At 37.5% G+C, this 15,535-nt stretch overlaps 1 protein-coding gene across 1 annotated transcript in view; it reads left to right on the plus strand.

Annotated features, from left to right (window-relative positions):
- Positions 1-15,535, plus strand: part of TBC1D12 (TBC1 domain family member 12) — a 40,296-nt gene that overhangs the window by 14,741 nt on the left and 10,020 nt on the right. Inside the window, 3 exon segments of the mRNA XM_068197644.1 lie at positions 2,489-2,612; positions 9,272-9,328; positions 14,081-14,196. Of these exon segments, the coding sequence (XP_068053745.1) occupies positions 2,489-2,612; positions 9,272-9,328; positions 14,081-14,196 (297 nt within the window).

The following is a 15,535-nucleotide window of genomic DNA, read 5'->3' on the forward strand; positions in this document are numbered from 1 at the left end:
AACCAGCTTTGATACAGTGACAGATTGCCATCAATATTAAATGCATCTTTCAGCTTCTACATATGCTGGAGGCAGTGGAGTTCAAGTGGCAGGTAGCCCTGGTGGTATTCCGTAGTATGTACAGAGACTGGATGGTTATTGCTACCCATGTAGTCAAGAAAGATACTCCAGAATGTACCTTCCTGCATACCTGCTTTTGGGGAAAAGCTCTTCTCTAATGAAGTTCAAATACAGCTGTTGCAGATTTAAGGGCAAGGCTGTGGGGTAGTGCAGAGTGACATGTTATCTTTAGAAAACTTTTGTCTTGTTTTGTTGTTTATTCTTTGAATGCTTCTCCTTCCCTCCTGAAGACAATGTAAAGTACTGTGAAAAGTGTCCGTATGAAATGAGCCTTTGTTATTTATGTAAGCACACTTTTTTTTTTTTTGTCTTACTGAGTGGATCTGTTCATTTCACTAATAGTGTGCAGTCCTGGGATTGACTGAAGATGGTTTTTTTCAAAGGCAGGGGTACCATGGCTAGTCTTTTTCACTGTTCCTCCTTTCCAGGCTGTATATCGGAAACCACTCTCTTGGAGCTTCTAAGCACTAACTCGGCTTCTGCAGGGATGGACGAAGATATTTCAAATTTCTCTGATGGGGACAGAGTTGTGGGATGTGTGGATCACAACCGATGCTTGCTAGAACAATTTGTATTAATTAAACTATTATTAGTAGCAGCGACTCAATTCCATTAATGGCAAACAACTATTCAAACCATGCAATCAGTTATTCCTAAACATGCTTTCCCAGTAACTGGGTTGGAACAACATCTGGGAGACCTCCACAGAAGTGGCACAGTGTACTGGGGCACCAACAGATTCTATCTGGGCATTTCCACAAAAATCTCTCATAGTGTTCTTGTCAATCAGGTGTGTGTGTAATCTTGTACTCCCTGCCTGCCTATAGCAACTGCTGTTTTCTTGAATGAAGTCTTTCAAAAAAATTTTTTTTTTATAAGCTGTTGATGATGGTAGTGTGTGGCAGTGGCCTCAAATGGAGTGAAGAGAGTCTTGGTGTTCTGTGTTTCTTGATTTTTCCTGGATTCCACGGGACCACCAATCTTGAGCTTATCAGTTTTTGGGAGGCTTCCATGCTCTATCAGCACCGACTTCTCCATCTCATCCAGCTTGCTAGATCCTCAGCTACACAAAAGTTCAGTCTGAGGGTTCATTCACACAAACTTGCACTGAAGGGATTTTTGACAGGCATTTGCTTGTTTCCCAAATAACAAAACACATTATGGGAACAAAAAAGATAGCTTGCGTATGAAGACCATACAAGGTCTTAGAAACATTAACAGTTCCCTAATTGTAAAACTATGCTGCCTGGCCAGAAACCCTGACAGCACTGGAATTTAAGAGCCCTGAGCACTTTTCAGACAGATTGTGGTTATTGAGGCATGCTCCTTTTATCTGGGCAAAGCTAAGAGACTGTTTGCTGTGCAGAAACAGGACTGCTTCCAATTTGAAAAGGAATTGTATTTTAAAATACAGCAAATATATTAAGTGAAGAATAAATCTGGGGATCTCTTTCCAGAGATCTCTTTCCAGAAGAGTGTGATGTTAGCTAGTTAACACTACAAAAACATTTTCCACCAAAAGCACTCCCATATTCTGTTCTCTGAGGTCAGCTGGTAAGCTTCCTGAGAAATAACCTTAAAGGCTACTGAGCTTTTAATCCCTTTGTGTTAAGAGTTTCTGGAAAGTAACTTTCCAGTGTTCAGAATAAATACACTTTTTTTCATTTTTAAAGCACTTGTACATAACATGCTCTGTGGGAACTTGTGATTGGAGTCAAATAGTATAGCTGAGTGTCTGACAAGTGGTCACTAACACGGTCTTGTGATGCTCGGCTTTCTAAGAAGTAAAAGCCGTGCAGTCATCTGCCTCTTTGAGTGTAATTGCTTTAGGCACTGATAAAGGTTGTCTGCTAAACTGAAGCTGTGTGATTGTTGCCTGGTTTTCTAGTCCATGCTATGAAAGTTGAAGGTGTGAAGATGGGTCGAAGTAATAATTCACCATTTAAAAAAGAAAATCTCTTTAGTTACAGGGTGTTTTTCAGCTGTTGTCATTTCAGTCTCCAAATAAGTCAGGAGGAAACATTTAAAGCAAACCCCAAACAAAAGTTTGAGAGTCTGCTGTGTGCTGTTTATATATAAAGAAAGTGCCTGCTATTACTTAAAAAAGCTGTGATTTTGCTTAAAGTAGTTTAGAGGTAAAGTTAAGTGTTAAGTACAAATATTAGCATCAAAGCACCTGTAATGAAAGAGGCTCCACTTGAAATTAATTATTTGAAAGTAGAATGCACTATGCATTTGCTGAGCAGTAAATCTCTACAGTTCACCCAAGCGGTAAACTGGTGGAGAAATTGAAGAAGTGTAAGTAGGCACAATATAATTTGTTTAAATTCTTATAACAAACAAAACAAAATCCTTCCTCTCTTTTCAGAAACTTCTTCACTAAAAGGACAAAGGAACTCAAACCTGCTGTCCAAAGCGCTCCTGGTTGGAAGTTGTTCGGAAAAGTCCCGCCCAGGGAAAACCTTCCAAAAGATTCCAAAATTATTCAGCAGGTGAGTAAGCATCACACAACTCAAGGTAGGAAAACTGCAAAAATAACACAGAGGTACTGCATTTCTCTGCTGTTATATCCTCTTTGGTGTTATATAACCACAGGGTGCTCTGAGAACATTCTATTGGGGCTTTGCTTAAGTAATAGTAGTTACTAAGGAATTTGAGTTTTATGATTATTTTGTACATTCTTTAGTACATATCAGTACTTATTAAAAGTACTTACAAAAAGGTGGTATATGTTCAAAAAGCATTTAAGCTGTCTTTGTCAAGACATTAGAACTTGACTTAGTTTCCCATAAAATTTTGTCTTATTTAACATGGCATGCTGCAATCTGACTAATTTTTCCATTGCCATCCTTGTCTGGAAGGCACACTTCCTTGTCACCTACACACTTCCTGTGTAGGTGACCTGTGACAAATTGCTTAGAATTCTGAAACATGTCATCTTCTTTAAATTAAAGTTTTAATCTCACTCAAGATACTTTGTTGCAAAGTAATACTGTAAATTAAACTTGGTTTTGAGCTACTGGAATTCTTCACAAACATACCTCTGATTTCCTTCCTCTGTCACAAAGTTGCACTTCCATATAATTGTTCCTGTGGAGTCTTTGATAAAATAATACTTTGATAAAATAATACTAAAATGTCAGTCTTCAAAGGGTTGCAATTAGTATCATTAATGTTAGTGTGCAAACCTGAAGCTGAAAGATTTGTTGACATAAGAAATACAAATGTTCCCTGTGTTGGTTAAAACAGTAACTTGAGTATCTTGAGGGCTGCTTTCTCTGTCTCCTTTCTTAAATTCCAAAAAAAGCTGATGTGTTTGGTAGGTATAAATGGCTGTGAATGAGGCAGTGTGCAGTTATCTCCTAGAAGGGGCTTTGTGGCAAAGAGGGCCTTTTGGGAGCAACCAAAGTCAAAAATGAGAAGATCTTGTTGAAGGACTTTAATGCAATGTGACTTGTGACAATGGGTTGAAGCTATGTGACTTTTAAAGACCCCTTCCAACCCAAATTATTCTATGGTTTGTACTGTGAAGTAAACTTTGTAACTGTGAAGAATGCTTTTTCGATGTTTTCAAATACAATTTTCTTATTTAAGTGGCTTTCCTCTTTGAGTGGGAGAGGGCAAGCATTCTTGGTTTGCTTGCAGGTGCATGCTGTTGGCCTTGTGCTGTGAAAATACTGTGGTAAAATCCAGATGTCTCTTCCATCCTGAGAAACAGAGAATCTGCACAGTGTTACCTGTCATCTGTTTGCTGTTTTCTAGTAATGAAGATATTTGTTCTGCAGACCATGTTATAATAGCATGGTTTGGTTTGGAAGGGAGTCCTACTCTCCCTGCTCTAGGCAGACACCTTCCAATACACCAGTTTGCTCAGAGCCCTGTCCAGCCTGACTTTGAGCACTGTCAGAGATGGGGCATCCACAACTTTCCTGGGCAGCCTGTTGAAGATGATAATCTGAAGAAACAGTCCTGCTTTCTTATTGTGTGAAAATGTTATTGTGTTAAATGGTAGTGTTCCTATTTTTTAACTCCTCCAAAGTGTCAGAAAAGCAAATGTATACAGCAGTGTATTATCTGTAACCATGATTGAGTTGTTCCTAGTCATGTGGGTTGTGCTATAACATTTTCCAGATTAGAGTCACCGTTGGATTTACATGATCTTGAGTAAAGTACCAGTAATAGCTAATAGTTTTAGCTTTCTATTTGGCTAAAGCAGGCATGGTCTTTATCTAAAGCTTCATGAGCTAAAAGATGGAGTTACCAAAGGGGGAACCAGCCTGACAGTGTGCTCTACACACAGTTAGAGCTACATACCTAAGGAAATTCGATCTTAAATTGAGAAATTACCCCACTGTCTCCATAATTAGCATATGTCAAATGTCTTGCATGTGTTTTAAATTTACTATATAGCTCCTTGTGCATATGCCTTTGAAGAAAAGCTGATGGTTTCTTTTCTCAAAAAATGTTTGAATTTGCTGAGCTGGTGATGGGTTAGAATGAATGTAGGCATACTTGGTTATTGAAGATGAGTGGGGAATAGCATCTTCACTTCAAATGGCTGACTGTAGTCTCTAGACTAATTCCTCACTAGGCTGGAGATGTGAGTGAAAATAATATAAGGCCTTCAAGAAGTTTACAGAAGTATGATTAAAGCTTAATGTGTTTTGTTCACATGCAATTCTGTCAGGTTACTTTATAACCTACATGGAATGTCTCTCCAACCTTGCACTTTGACTTTCTAAATCGGAGTGGAGGGATCAGATATGATTGAAACAGAAACCCCGTGTTTTTCCCCCAATTTTTTTAGCTCTTTGTGGCCAGAACCACGGTTACTTCTTGTTAGCCAGCTTTTTAAAATGAACCTTAGGTGTAGGACTACAAGAAGGTGGGAAAGCTGCCTATGAGGGAGTTTATGGACGTTTATTATTAGCCACAAATCTTGCCATTCCTGAACATTATTCTTCGTGGTTGGACACGGTCCTTTCACTTCACTGATGTCAGTGGCCAGCTTTGGGAGGGTGCAAATAAACCCTTGATTAAGGAAACTCAGTAATGAGTCAGCAGCCTGTGTGTAAAAGATGAGATCTTAAGAAGCCCTGTTGCAAGAAAAATTGACTCACAACAGGAAAAAACTTTGCTAATAATAGGAGGAGGAAGTCTTTTGGATAAGGATAATACTTACATCAAAGTTTTATGGCAATATCATGAAGCATGAAGTACTTTCCTATTAGTAAAACTGAGAAAAATTACATCATGGTAGATGTATAGCCAAAAGACTGGTAGGTCTTATGTGTCCCCTTTCCATCCTGGCTGAAGGAAACCTCCTTTGTTCTTTTCGTTACAGTAAGAATGATGTAGTAAATTGCTGATTACATTTAAATCAATGCTTGTGACTCCCAGTCACTATCTATCAATCAGACACTGCTATATGACAACTTCACTTCCAGAGAAGTCAGGTAGTGCTTGGAATATCTTGAATAACCTCCAAGAAAATCTGGAAACTCAACTGGGGATACTGTTTCAGACATTTTTCAGATGATGATGCCAGCCAGCTGTGCCTTCAGAGACTGCCTAATGAACATGATTGTAAATAATTTCTTTGCAAGCCTCTTAGCCCGTGGAGAAGATGATGAATGTTTTTGTGGCGCAGCAGCCTGCAGGGTTTGCCTGCACCGTCAGTGCAGCTGCGCCGCCTCGGGCGAGATGCGCTCCCTCAAAGTGGGTCAGAGGTTGAAAGTTCTTGGCAGCTGCATCTCCCCACTCGCAGCTGCTGGCATGCTCGTCTCTCCTTGGATTTAGAGCTGCCCAAGCAGGATGTGATTGAGGCCAGCTCTTTTGCTGGACATCTCCTTCCTCTGGGCTTCTTTCCTTCACTGTTTTTTTGAAAAGGGAAAACAACTCCCCAGGACTGCAAATGTCAAATGCATTTGATGGTTTTAGGAAGTGTGCCTTTTTTCATGAACTGCAGCTAATAAAACTAGCTATTATAAGAAGCATGTTGTCATCAAAGATCAGTTTGGTAAATTCTTTTCAGTCTGTACAGAAATCTGTTTTAAATTAGACTGTTGAAATACTTTAATTCAGAAGCATTTAAAGCAGAAACAGACTTGTGGGCTGATATATAACATTTTGGAATGTATTGGCTAAAGTCCAAGTTCTGTTTAAAAATGCAAGCACAATTTCAATTTTTGTGTGTAGAGTTAAAGAGCTTTAAATCTATGATAAAATTTTTTCGGAATATCAAGTCATTAAGTTTAGCTTATTTTATTAAAGCAGTCATGCATAATTTTTATTGATGTGTTTAAAGCAGTATGTTGTGTTTTTTCTAATATGCCTGAATTAAAGTAAATTCAAAATATGCAATTACACATGGCAAAATAAAAAAGAAAAAGCAAAAAGTACATCAAATTTGCTTTATCAGCAGGTTTAATAATGCTTCTCTCAGTGGCAGCCTTAAATGAAGTGGAAAAAAAAGAGCTTTTCTACTTAAATCTGCCACACCATTAAAAGCTTGCAGTGATTTTAGCAATGACTGCTTGTTCAGAAGTGAAGTCATCTTTTCCAATAGCTGTCACCTTGTGTACAAAATTGAAGGTTTTAATCTTTGACAGTCCATTAAGTACTAGCTTTGACTGGGTCACTGTTGTACATCTAACCTCTGAAAATATGTTGGGGTGGCTCTGAAATAACTACAAAAAAGAAATACCTGAGGGCTAAAAAAACTTAAGTGTCTTCACTTGACTATATTTCCAATGTTGTTATCTCCAGTCTGAGATCTAATGGAGAAATTGTAGTCATTGATTCCACAGAATTCCTGTGGTCTCCCAGGACAAGGGTTTTCAGAGGCTTCTCTTCAGAGGAACAGATGTGGTTTGAATCAGTTTTCATATGACTCAAACATTTTGACTTGTAATATTAACTCTTCCCTCCAGTCTTGGTTGTTAGAGTTTAAAAGTGCACAAAGCTCTTAATGCTTTTGAAATGTGTGTGTGTTTGTAAACAAACCCAAGGACTGACTATCTCAGAGAAGTTGTTGAATGCTTTTTTACAGGAGTGGTTTTTAAGCAGATTGTTATTTAGAGGTCACGTTGGCTCACCTTGCACTACTATTGGAGAAAAAAGAAAGGCAAGACTTCTGCCTGTTAGCCAGATACAGAGCAGAAATACATTGGTAAGAAACTGCCTTGAAACAAGGACAGATAATAAATGGGGTTATTGGATCTTGCAAGGAACCTGTAACACCTGAATAACAATTTGCCCTACCAGAAGCATTGAGAAGGCTGGGATGGTTTTCTTTGTAGATGCTGTAGGAGTTCACATTGTTAAGAAATGTCTCACATCATTCAATTATCACGTGTAGTCAGTAAAGTATCTATTCTAGAGGTAAACCATAGACGTTCCCCAGTGTTTTAGATTTCTTCAGCAATTACCTTGTCAGTAAAATGGTAGTGAAACTGGTAGGACCTCAGAGTGACAGATGCTTTCTTCTGTTTTGCATAAAGGCTATAAAATACAGTTCAGCTCCTACTGCCAGGTTGACAAGGGAAACTGCCAGGTTTCCCTTTGACAAGGGAAATTTGTTGAGGAGAACTTGTTACAATGTCAGTGCTATGTTGGTGGCACAAATGCATCTTCAGGAGAGCACCTTACCAGGGAGGATAGGATCAGTGTTTTGAAAGTAACATGGAAATACTGAATCTGCTGATGTGAATTCTTCTGATTGCTTTTTTTAAGAAAAATTAAGTCTTTAAGAGCAACTACAAAGAGTATTGAAGCAACTATTCTCTTACTGAGGCTTGAAAAAGAAAGCATAGGCATACACAGGTAAGTATTTTCATTTCTGTTCCTGAAATTTGCTGGATTTGGAGTAAACAAATAATATAAATTGAGGTAATAAAAATTACAGAACTTATTTGACTTGATTTGGTGGGAAAAATTTTTTTTTTTTGGTCTTCTGGATTCTCTCTTTGTGAGATCCCTCTCCTTCTGTTTCTTTGAACTTCTTTAGCCAAGCTTGATATGTAGATTTTTTTTCTTCTCTCAAAGAACTGAGCATTTGCAGGCTAAGCAGACATGCTGCTGAACTTGAGGTGCTGAGGAAGCAAAATCATCATCTAGGCTGGCTGTATCAAATTCCAAAAGGATAGGTTCAGGTGGTAAATCTGCTGTCTTTCATGGACTTTTATTTAAAGTGTGAGATTGTGAGGTCTTTTTGTTGATTTGTTTTAATATAAATCTTATCCTTCCAAGGCTGGCATGGTACTTCAGTACGGAAAAGGAAAAATAGTATGGCAAGGGTGAAGAAAGCCTTTGAAATGGTTTCTATTATTCTGAACACTGCAGATATGTTCTGTTGAATTAATGATAAAAACCTTATTTTCCTTTTTCCAGGCACTGTAATTCAAGGCTTAAAGGCAGTGGGCTTTGTTTGTGACCTCCCCTACACCCCATCTTTAAGCTTGGCTTATCTTTCCATTACAAAACCAGCTCTGACTTTTGGTTGGAAATGTGCAGAGCTGTGGTTGTACAGGGTCTCCTGTAGCTGGGCTTGCTTTTATACCTGGTTGCCTTGCTGCTTTGAGTGTTGATTAGAATCTTATTTATAATGGAAGTGACTGTTGCTCAAAGCATTACAAATTCATCTCTGTAACCACCAGCGAGGCTGAGGTAGAGCCCACTTTTGAGCTTTCAGTTTAGAAATACCAATGATAACATGGCAGGGGACAATGTTTTGTTTTTCCTTTCTAACAGCATGTACCTTCCCAAGGCTGTGGTTAAGTCAGTCTCATGTGTGTGAGTGGTGTGTACTAGGGAGACACAGGATGTGTCAGGTACTGCCTTTGTCATGCATCTGAGAAGCACCATGGAAAAAATCTCCATTTGGGCAAAGGGGCTGATTACTGAAAATATAAAACATCAGTTAAATCAGAAAAACAATCCGGTCGATGTCTTTACAGATCTTGCACAAGTGGGAAGTCTTTGTCTTATGTGTCTATTTTGAGGGCTGGAAAAGGAGGAGGAACAGACACAACATCCATGTTTTCTCAAAAATACAGGATAAATGTGAATTTAAATTTTGGCTTGCATATTGCTGTTTTGTAATGGTCTTTTCCTTTATTCACTAAGGCTCTGCTTCTGTTTTTCTTATTAGGATGACAGTTCTGGCAGTCTTGCGTCAATATCTGCTCTCAGTCTATTAAACACAGGGGTATGAAATTTAATATATACTTTTTGTAGTTGTATTTGATGCCATGCATGGGACTGTGTAGCACTCATTAAAATAGTACAAACATCGCATTTTCACAGTAGCATGAATATTTTATGGCACTAACCATCAACTCATTAAAAACCATTAGCAAAATAAACAAGTTTCACATGTGAATCGCACTAACAACTTGAAGTGATAGAGCATTATTGTTTATAATGCATGCTCTTGGATAGCAAGAAATAGGTAATCATAGAGCTTGACAGTAATTTACTTTCTGTGTTTGCTGTGCCTCATTGCTTAATGGTAAAAGTTTTTGAAAGGCTTAATTTGTAATATTTTTGAACACCTTATTAAATTTGAAAATTGGTATATTAGAATCTTCTTTCTGTCACTGAGCCACAAAAGCTATTATCAGTGGCACTTCAGATCTCCAGATGCTTTTAATCGCTATTTCCAACATGAAATTGGAAAACTAGAATAACTATTGACACTTTTGTTACATTTTATATTATCTATTTGTCTGACTGGGATCCTTCTGAAACTGTGCATGCCTGTTACTTTGCACACTTTTTGTAGTTCTGCACTCTGTGTTAAACATGAATAGTACAGATTGGCTTTTTAGTTCTGTGGAACTGTGAAACAGAGCAGTCATAGAACTGCTGGTTGATTCTGATGCCTGTGGTTCACATTACATGGCCTGGCCACTCTCAGCATGTCTTTATTGGGCTCAGGGCTGGTGGCTTCTTGTAAACAAAAGAAGATGAAACTTGATGCACCTTATTAAATATCCAATTGAGGAAAAAATACAGCAAACAAAGAATTGAAAGTGAATGGTGTTAACTTTGGAAGATTGACCTAGAAACTCTTAAGTGTCTGTTTGGTTGTCCTTTTGTACTGTGTGAAGATTAGTATTTTCTTCTCCATCAATACATCTGTTCTTTCTATTTCACCTGCAAATTAGGCGAGAATGTACTGTTCTGCCTGTCCTGACAGCATCTGGAATTCTTATTTCTGGGAAAATGTCTGGTTTATGACTCACAGGATTTTTAAGTGACATCTACTCTTTCTATAAACACTTCTTTGTTTATAATCACCTTGTAGCCAGTGCTAGCTCAGCAATTTTAACATTTAACCTGGAGGCAATATGCATGCTGAGGTAGGATTATTCATTAGCAGAAATTCTTACATGGATGCACTTCTAGGTGATTCTATTAGTGCTTCTATTCTTGGATGATCAACCCTGATTCAAATGAAGGCATATAATCTTTCTGATGATAGTTAGCTGTACAACATCATGAAAATAATCATAATAGATGTTTGATAGATCCATCTGCTCCAGTCACATGTGTGTAGAAGGGAGAGAGGTTTAAAACCTTCTGCACAATATATGGCAATCCCCGTTCTGTTTTGTCAGCAGAAGTCACAGGTAATTGAATAAAATCTGTTATAGGATCAGACTTAGCATTAGAGGAGAAACATTTTAGAAGAAGTTGTCATACACAGGATGTTTAATTGGAGTATTAATATGCCTTAACGTCTACTTTAAATAGAGGCAATCTTTAAGACAGTGGAAGTTTATTCAGTGCTGCATTCTTTAGTTGCATAAATTCTCTGCACATCAGATGCTTTTCTCCTCCAGCATACCTACAACATAATTGGATGTGTGGTGTTTTGTCTAAGTGGTACTGTGAGAACTTTGTAGTCCTTGGAACCAAAGGGTTTTATCAGTCATTCCCAGGAGTTCAGCTTTTGTTGTTGGATCATAAATAGATCAAACTTAATTCCAGATTCATGTTGAATTTTATAGTTGGTATTTATTCCTTTGCAGCTGTATAGTTTGGGTTCTGTAGATGCAAGTTTGTCTTCTAACATTGAATCCCTGTGTTTCACTCTTAGCTAAATACTTTATCCCCACAAGCATACCCTACTTCAGGTCTACTAATGCTTCTGGAATGCTGCAATGCAGCTGATTCTCCTTTCTGTAAGGTCATTGGCTTAAGTATTGAAGAGGAAGCTATCAGCAGTTACTTATGTGCTACACAGAGCAATCCAGTGCTGTTTAGAGGTATTGGAAATTACTCTCAATGGTCTGACTGTCCTTTATGGTACTACAGCAGAAGGATGAATGAAACTTCAGACTTGCATGTTTTCCATGTAGATAACAAAAAGGTGCAAGCAATAAAGACCTCTGTGGGTTAATTTACTTTTTTTAAAATTATTTAGATTACCAGGGCATTTTTGGTGCTCTTTGCTGCAGTGGTAGGGGGTGGAGTTTTTTGGGGTTCTGGTTTTTGGGTGGGGTTTTTTGTTGCGTTGTTGTAAGAAGATACTATTTGAGATATCTTTATCTTCTTACACAAATGCAGTTTATAAGCAAAAGATGTTTTCCCAGCCCCAGTTACCTGTCTGTAGTCTAATAGGCTTATCTGTGCAGGAATAAATACCAGAAGTGGAAGTCCCTCCACATAAGCACTCTTAAGTAAATTGTCGCAGTGCTTTTCAGGAAAAACATGCTTTTAGCTTCTTACAGAGTTAATTATTGGCAGTGGATAACAGGATGCCATTCCAGACGTATTTAGAAGATAACTTTTTATTAAAGCTGAAATTAGTTTTTCTTTATTTTAGAATTGGGAAGTGTTCTGGAATTTTCAATAAATGCCTGATATGTTGCAACATAAAGATTTTTTTAAATAACCTTCTTGTGAAACCATACATGTGATGCTTCCAAAATATTTTTTTTACATATACATGTTTTACATAGTCTTGAATCTTAGCTGTCAACTGTTCTATCTTTTGGCACATGCCCTGCATGTTAAGCATTTGACAAGACATTTGACTTCAAATTGTATTTTTACCTTGTTATGGAAGAACATTAACTCACATCTTTCAAAGTGAAGTCTTATGTGAGTTCAAGCTTTTTAGATTCTGCATCAAATGCGCAGTGAGGGATATTGGATTCTTTACATCTAGTCATATAAAGTATTCCAGAAAAAAATGGATACTTTATTTGCATAAGTTCTGTACACCTCTGATGGTTGTGGGATCTAATCTTCAAAAAAGTTTTCTAGAGCACAGGCTTCTTGAGGAAAAAGCATCTTCCTTTGGAAGGTTCTGATACTTTGGAAAGTATTTCAGTTTGGGGAATGTGCAGCCATGACAGTTTGAGCCTGAGTCTATTTTGGTCTCTGTTTTGACTCTTTCTAGTAACACTTAAGAGTTTTCCTTCCCTGCCCATGTGATCTCTTTTTACAAAACCCAACTGTTCATGATGTGTACTTTCAGAAATGGATGATGAGTTCTGCCTTTTGTGAAAATCTCTGTTGAAGAATATTTGTATTTTCTTTCTCTGTTGCCTTGGAAATAGTGCATCAGTTCTTAGCACAGGTGATAGCTGGAAGCACTAGCCTTGTTCACATGTAATGCTTGTATTAAAAAACGTAAGAGAGGCTTCGTTTCTGATATACATCTTACAGTGCTTTTTTAAATCTTTTTTTTCCTTTTTTTTTTAATCTTGCATACAAGTTAGATATGTAGAAATGTTAAAAAGGTTGCTGATGTTTGAGCTTCCTCATGTCTGACCACTAAATGAACTTGATTTGGTGACTCTTGTTACAAAGGAGTATATGGAAGAACCAGAACTTCTACCAAGAGCAGGTGGGATGGCATTGCTATTGTACTGCAGCCTGGATGCTGATCTCTGGGTGTTACCACGGGATACAGTCCTAATTTACAAATGTACTGGAGTGTCCTGAGGTATACAGCGTGACAGGAGTACTGATGTGCTTTCTGTTTTTAAGTGGAACGAAATAATTTTAGGCTTGAGTATATGTGTATTCATTCAAATGGCGAGCATTGATTTTTTTTTTTAATTTTTCTTGTGCTTGTGTAAATTACAACAGAACTCTACCAATCCTGTGTACAGTTGTTAAAGATACTTGTTTCAATGTGCTGAATGGTGTTGATACATATTATTCCTTTAACATGGCAGTAATTTTTTATTTACAGAGGTGAAAAAGAAGGAGGTGTGAGATTTGACATTTTCATCTGGCTCTGTTTAGCTTTTTTCCTAAGGATTGTGTCGTATTTTTGTTTTGTTGAGTTGCTGTTGTGGTTAAAGGATTAGAATTCTTTCTTCCTCAGAATCTTGTGTGTATTGGAGGCAGTTAAATATTTCTTTCTAAGTAGATTGCATGTTTTAACCTCAGAGGAAGGAAGTTATATGAATGACTTGTAATGATAAATACTGGTATAGTGTCACTGAGTGTAGTGTAGGTGGTTCTGGTTAATGTGGGTGTGATGGTGTTGTTAAAGGCTTCAGGAATGTGAGGTGTACTGGATCTTAAGAGGGGCTGGAATCGAGAGGAAGGAATGGAGAGACACATGTTCTTGATTAGTGATGGGTTTTTTTATTGTCAACTTCACATATTACTTAAATACACTTGTGCACTAGCTAGGCTGGGTAGATTATGCAGCTTTACTACTTGATCCTGGGATGCTCAATTGAAATATTACTAGATCAAAGATTAAGGTGATACAAGAAACTGCTTTCTCATTCATCTTTACTTAGCAATCTTGGAAAGCTGCACTGTTGCTATCAGCAATTTCAACTTGTAACATTTGCCACTTGCTGTCTTATTAAGTAATGTTAAAATATTTAATATGAAACTATTTATGCATTGAGTAATATCATGCTTACTAATTTGGAGTGAGGCTGAAAGTTGAAATTTAATTTTTATCAATAATGTTGTTTAGGAATATGAAGCACGGACAGGAAGAATGTATAAGCTTCCACCCCCGTCATCAAGACGTAAAAATATTGAGTTTGAACCACTTTCAACTACTGCTTTGATTCTGGAGGATCGACCAGCGTAAGTATGATTCTGCTGTGCAACTGAAGGACTGAATTTTAGATACATTTCTGATGAGCTAAAATTCACAAGTCTTATGTGAAAGAATCATTGGATTATTCTGTCTCACATAATAGCCTAACAAATACTTCCAGAAGAGTCTTTAAGTGTTTCACAATCTATATAAGGAATTCTTTCTCACTGGAATGGAGCCACCAGTCTGTAATCTACTGTGTCTCACAGCTGTCTGTGACCATGCTCTGGGCATCCTCAAAGTCTTCAGGAATTTTCTTGATTGATTTCTTCGCTGCTTTCTCAGTGTGCACTTCCTTCTCCCTTATCCTCCCTTCACCTGTTTTGGAAACTTAAAAGCATTTTAGGTAGGAAATGCCTAAAAGTGCAGCTGAAGGCAGGGAAACAGCAGCTGAAGAAATAACAAAACCCACATAAAGTACAAATAAGAATAGTAATGAAAAATGAGTAATAAATTGGTCAGTATTTTCAGATATACAGTCTTCAGCAATTTGAAGGAAAGAGAAGGAACCTGCTGACTAAGAACACAAGCTTGAGGAAAACAAATGGAGCAACATTTTCAGACTGCACCATGGAAAATCATGTGATGGCACTGTTAAATGTTTACTCTAATCCCTTCCAATTAGGAAATGGAAAATAGAACAGATTAGTGTTTCTTTGGGTATTCTCTCTGGGAGTATGTAAACTCATTCTGTGCTAAGACAGAAATACCCTGAATGGAATTATGGATTACTATGAGTGTTTGTTTTCATAAGTGCATTATTTCTTTTACTGTATGGTAGAGGATAAGATATGCAATAACTAGATTGCTGATGTTTTTCTTTACTTTTATAGTATTTGAATGCACAAGCCAGGATAAATATGCTTTTACGAATGACACTTGTTTCAAATTGGAGTGCCATCCCAAGCATGTAGTGTGTTGCCATAGTCTAACCTTTGTAAATACATTCTACTCTCACTTTCATTGAAAATATTAATACGTGGTTTTGTCTGCTTGTATGAGAGAGGAGACAGAAAACTTTTTTAATATTACAACGACAAAACTGTTTACTGTTTATTTTGGACCAAAGTAGACTGGAGATTAGGTAAGAGGCTGAGACCAAACACTGTGTTTTAATTTGCTTTGAAGTGTTTCTCCTTGGTCAAGAGGAAGTGTGTTTAGCAATTAGGGGATCATTATGCAGCCAAAAAACAAACACATTTTTATCTGGTGAACTTTTAGACTGCACCAAGCTTCCTTAGCCTTAGCTCTGACATCAGTTGTGATCTATCCTTTCTTCCTTTGGCAGACTTAACCTTCTTTTGTGAGAAGTTTAAAGGCTTAACT

This window comes from Anomalospiza imberbis, chromosome 8 (assembly GCF_031753505.1).
Source record: "Anomalospiza imberbis isolate Cuckoo-Finch-1a 21T00152 chromosome 8, ASM3175350v1, whole genome shotgun sequence".
Lineage (NCBI taxonomy): Eukaryota > Metazoa > Chordata > Aves > Passeriformes > Viduidae > Anomalospiza > Anomalospiza imberbis.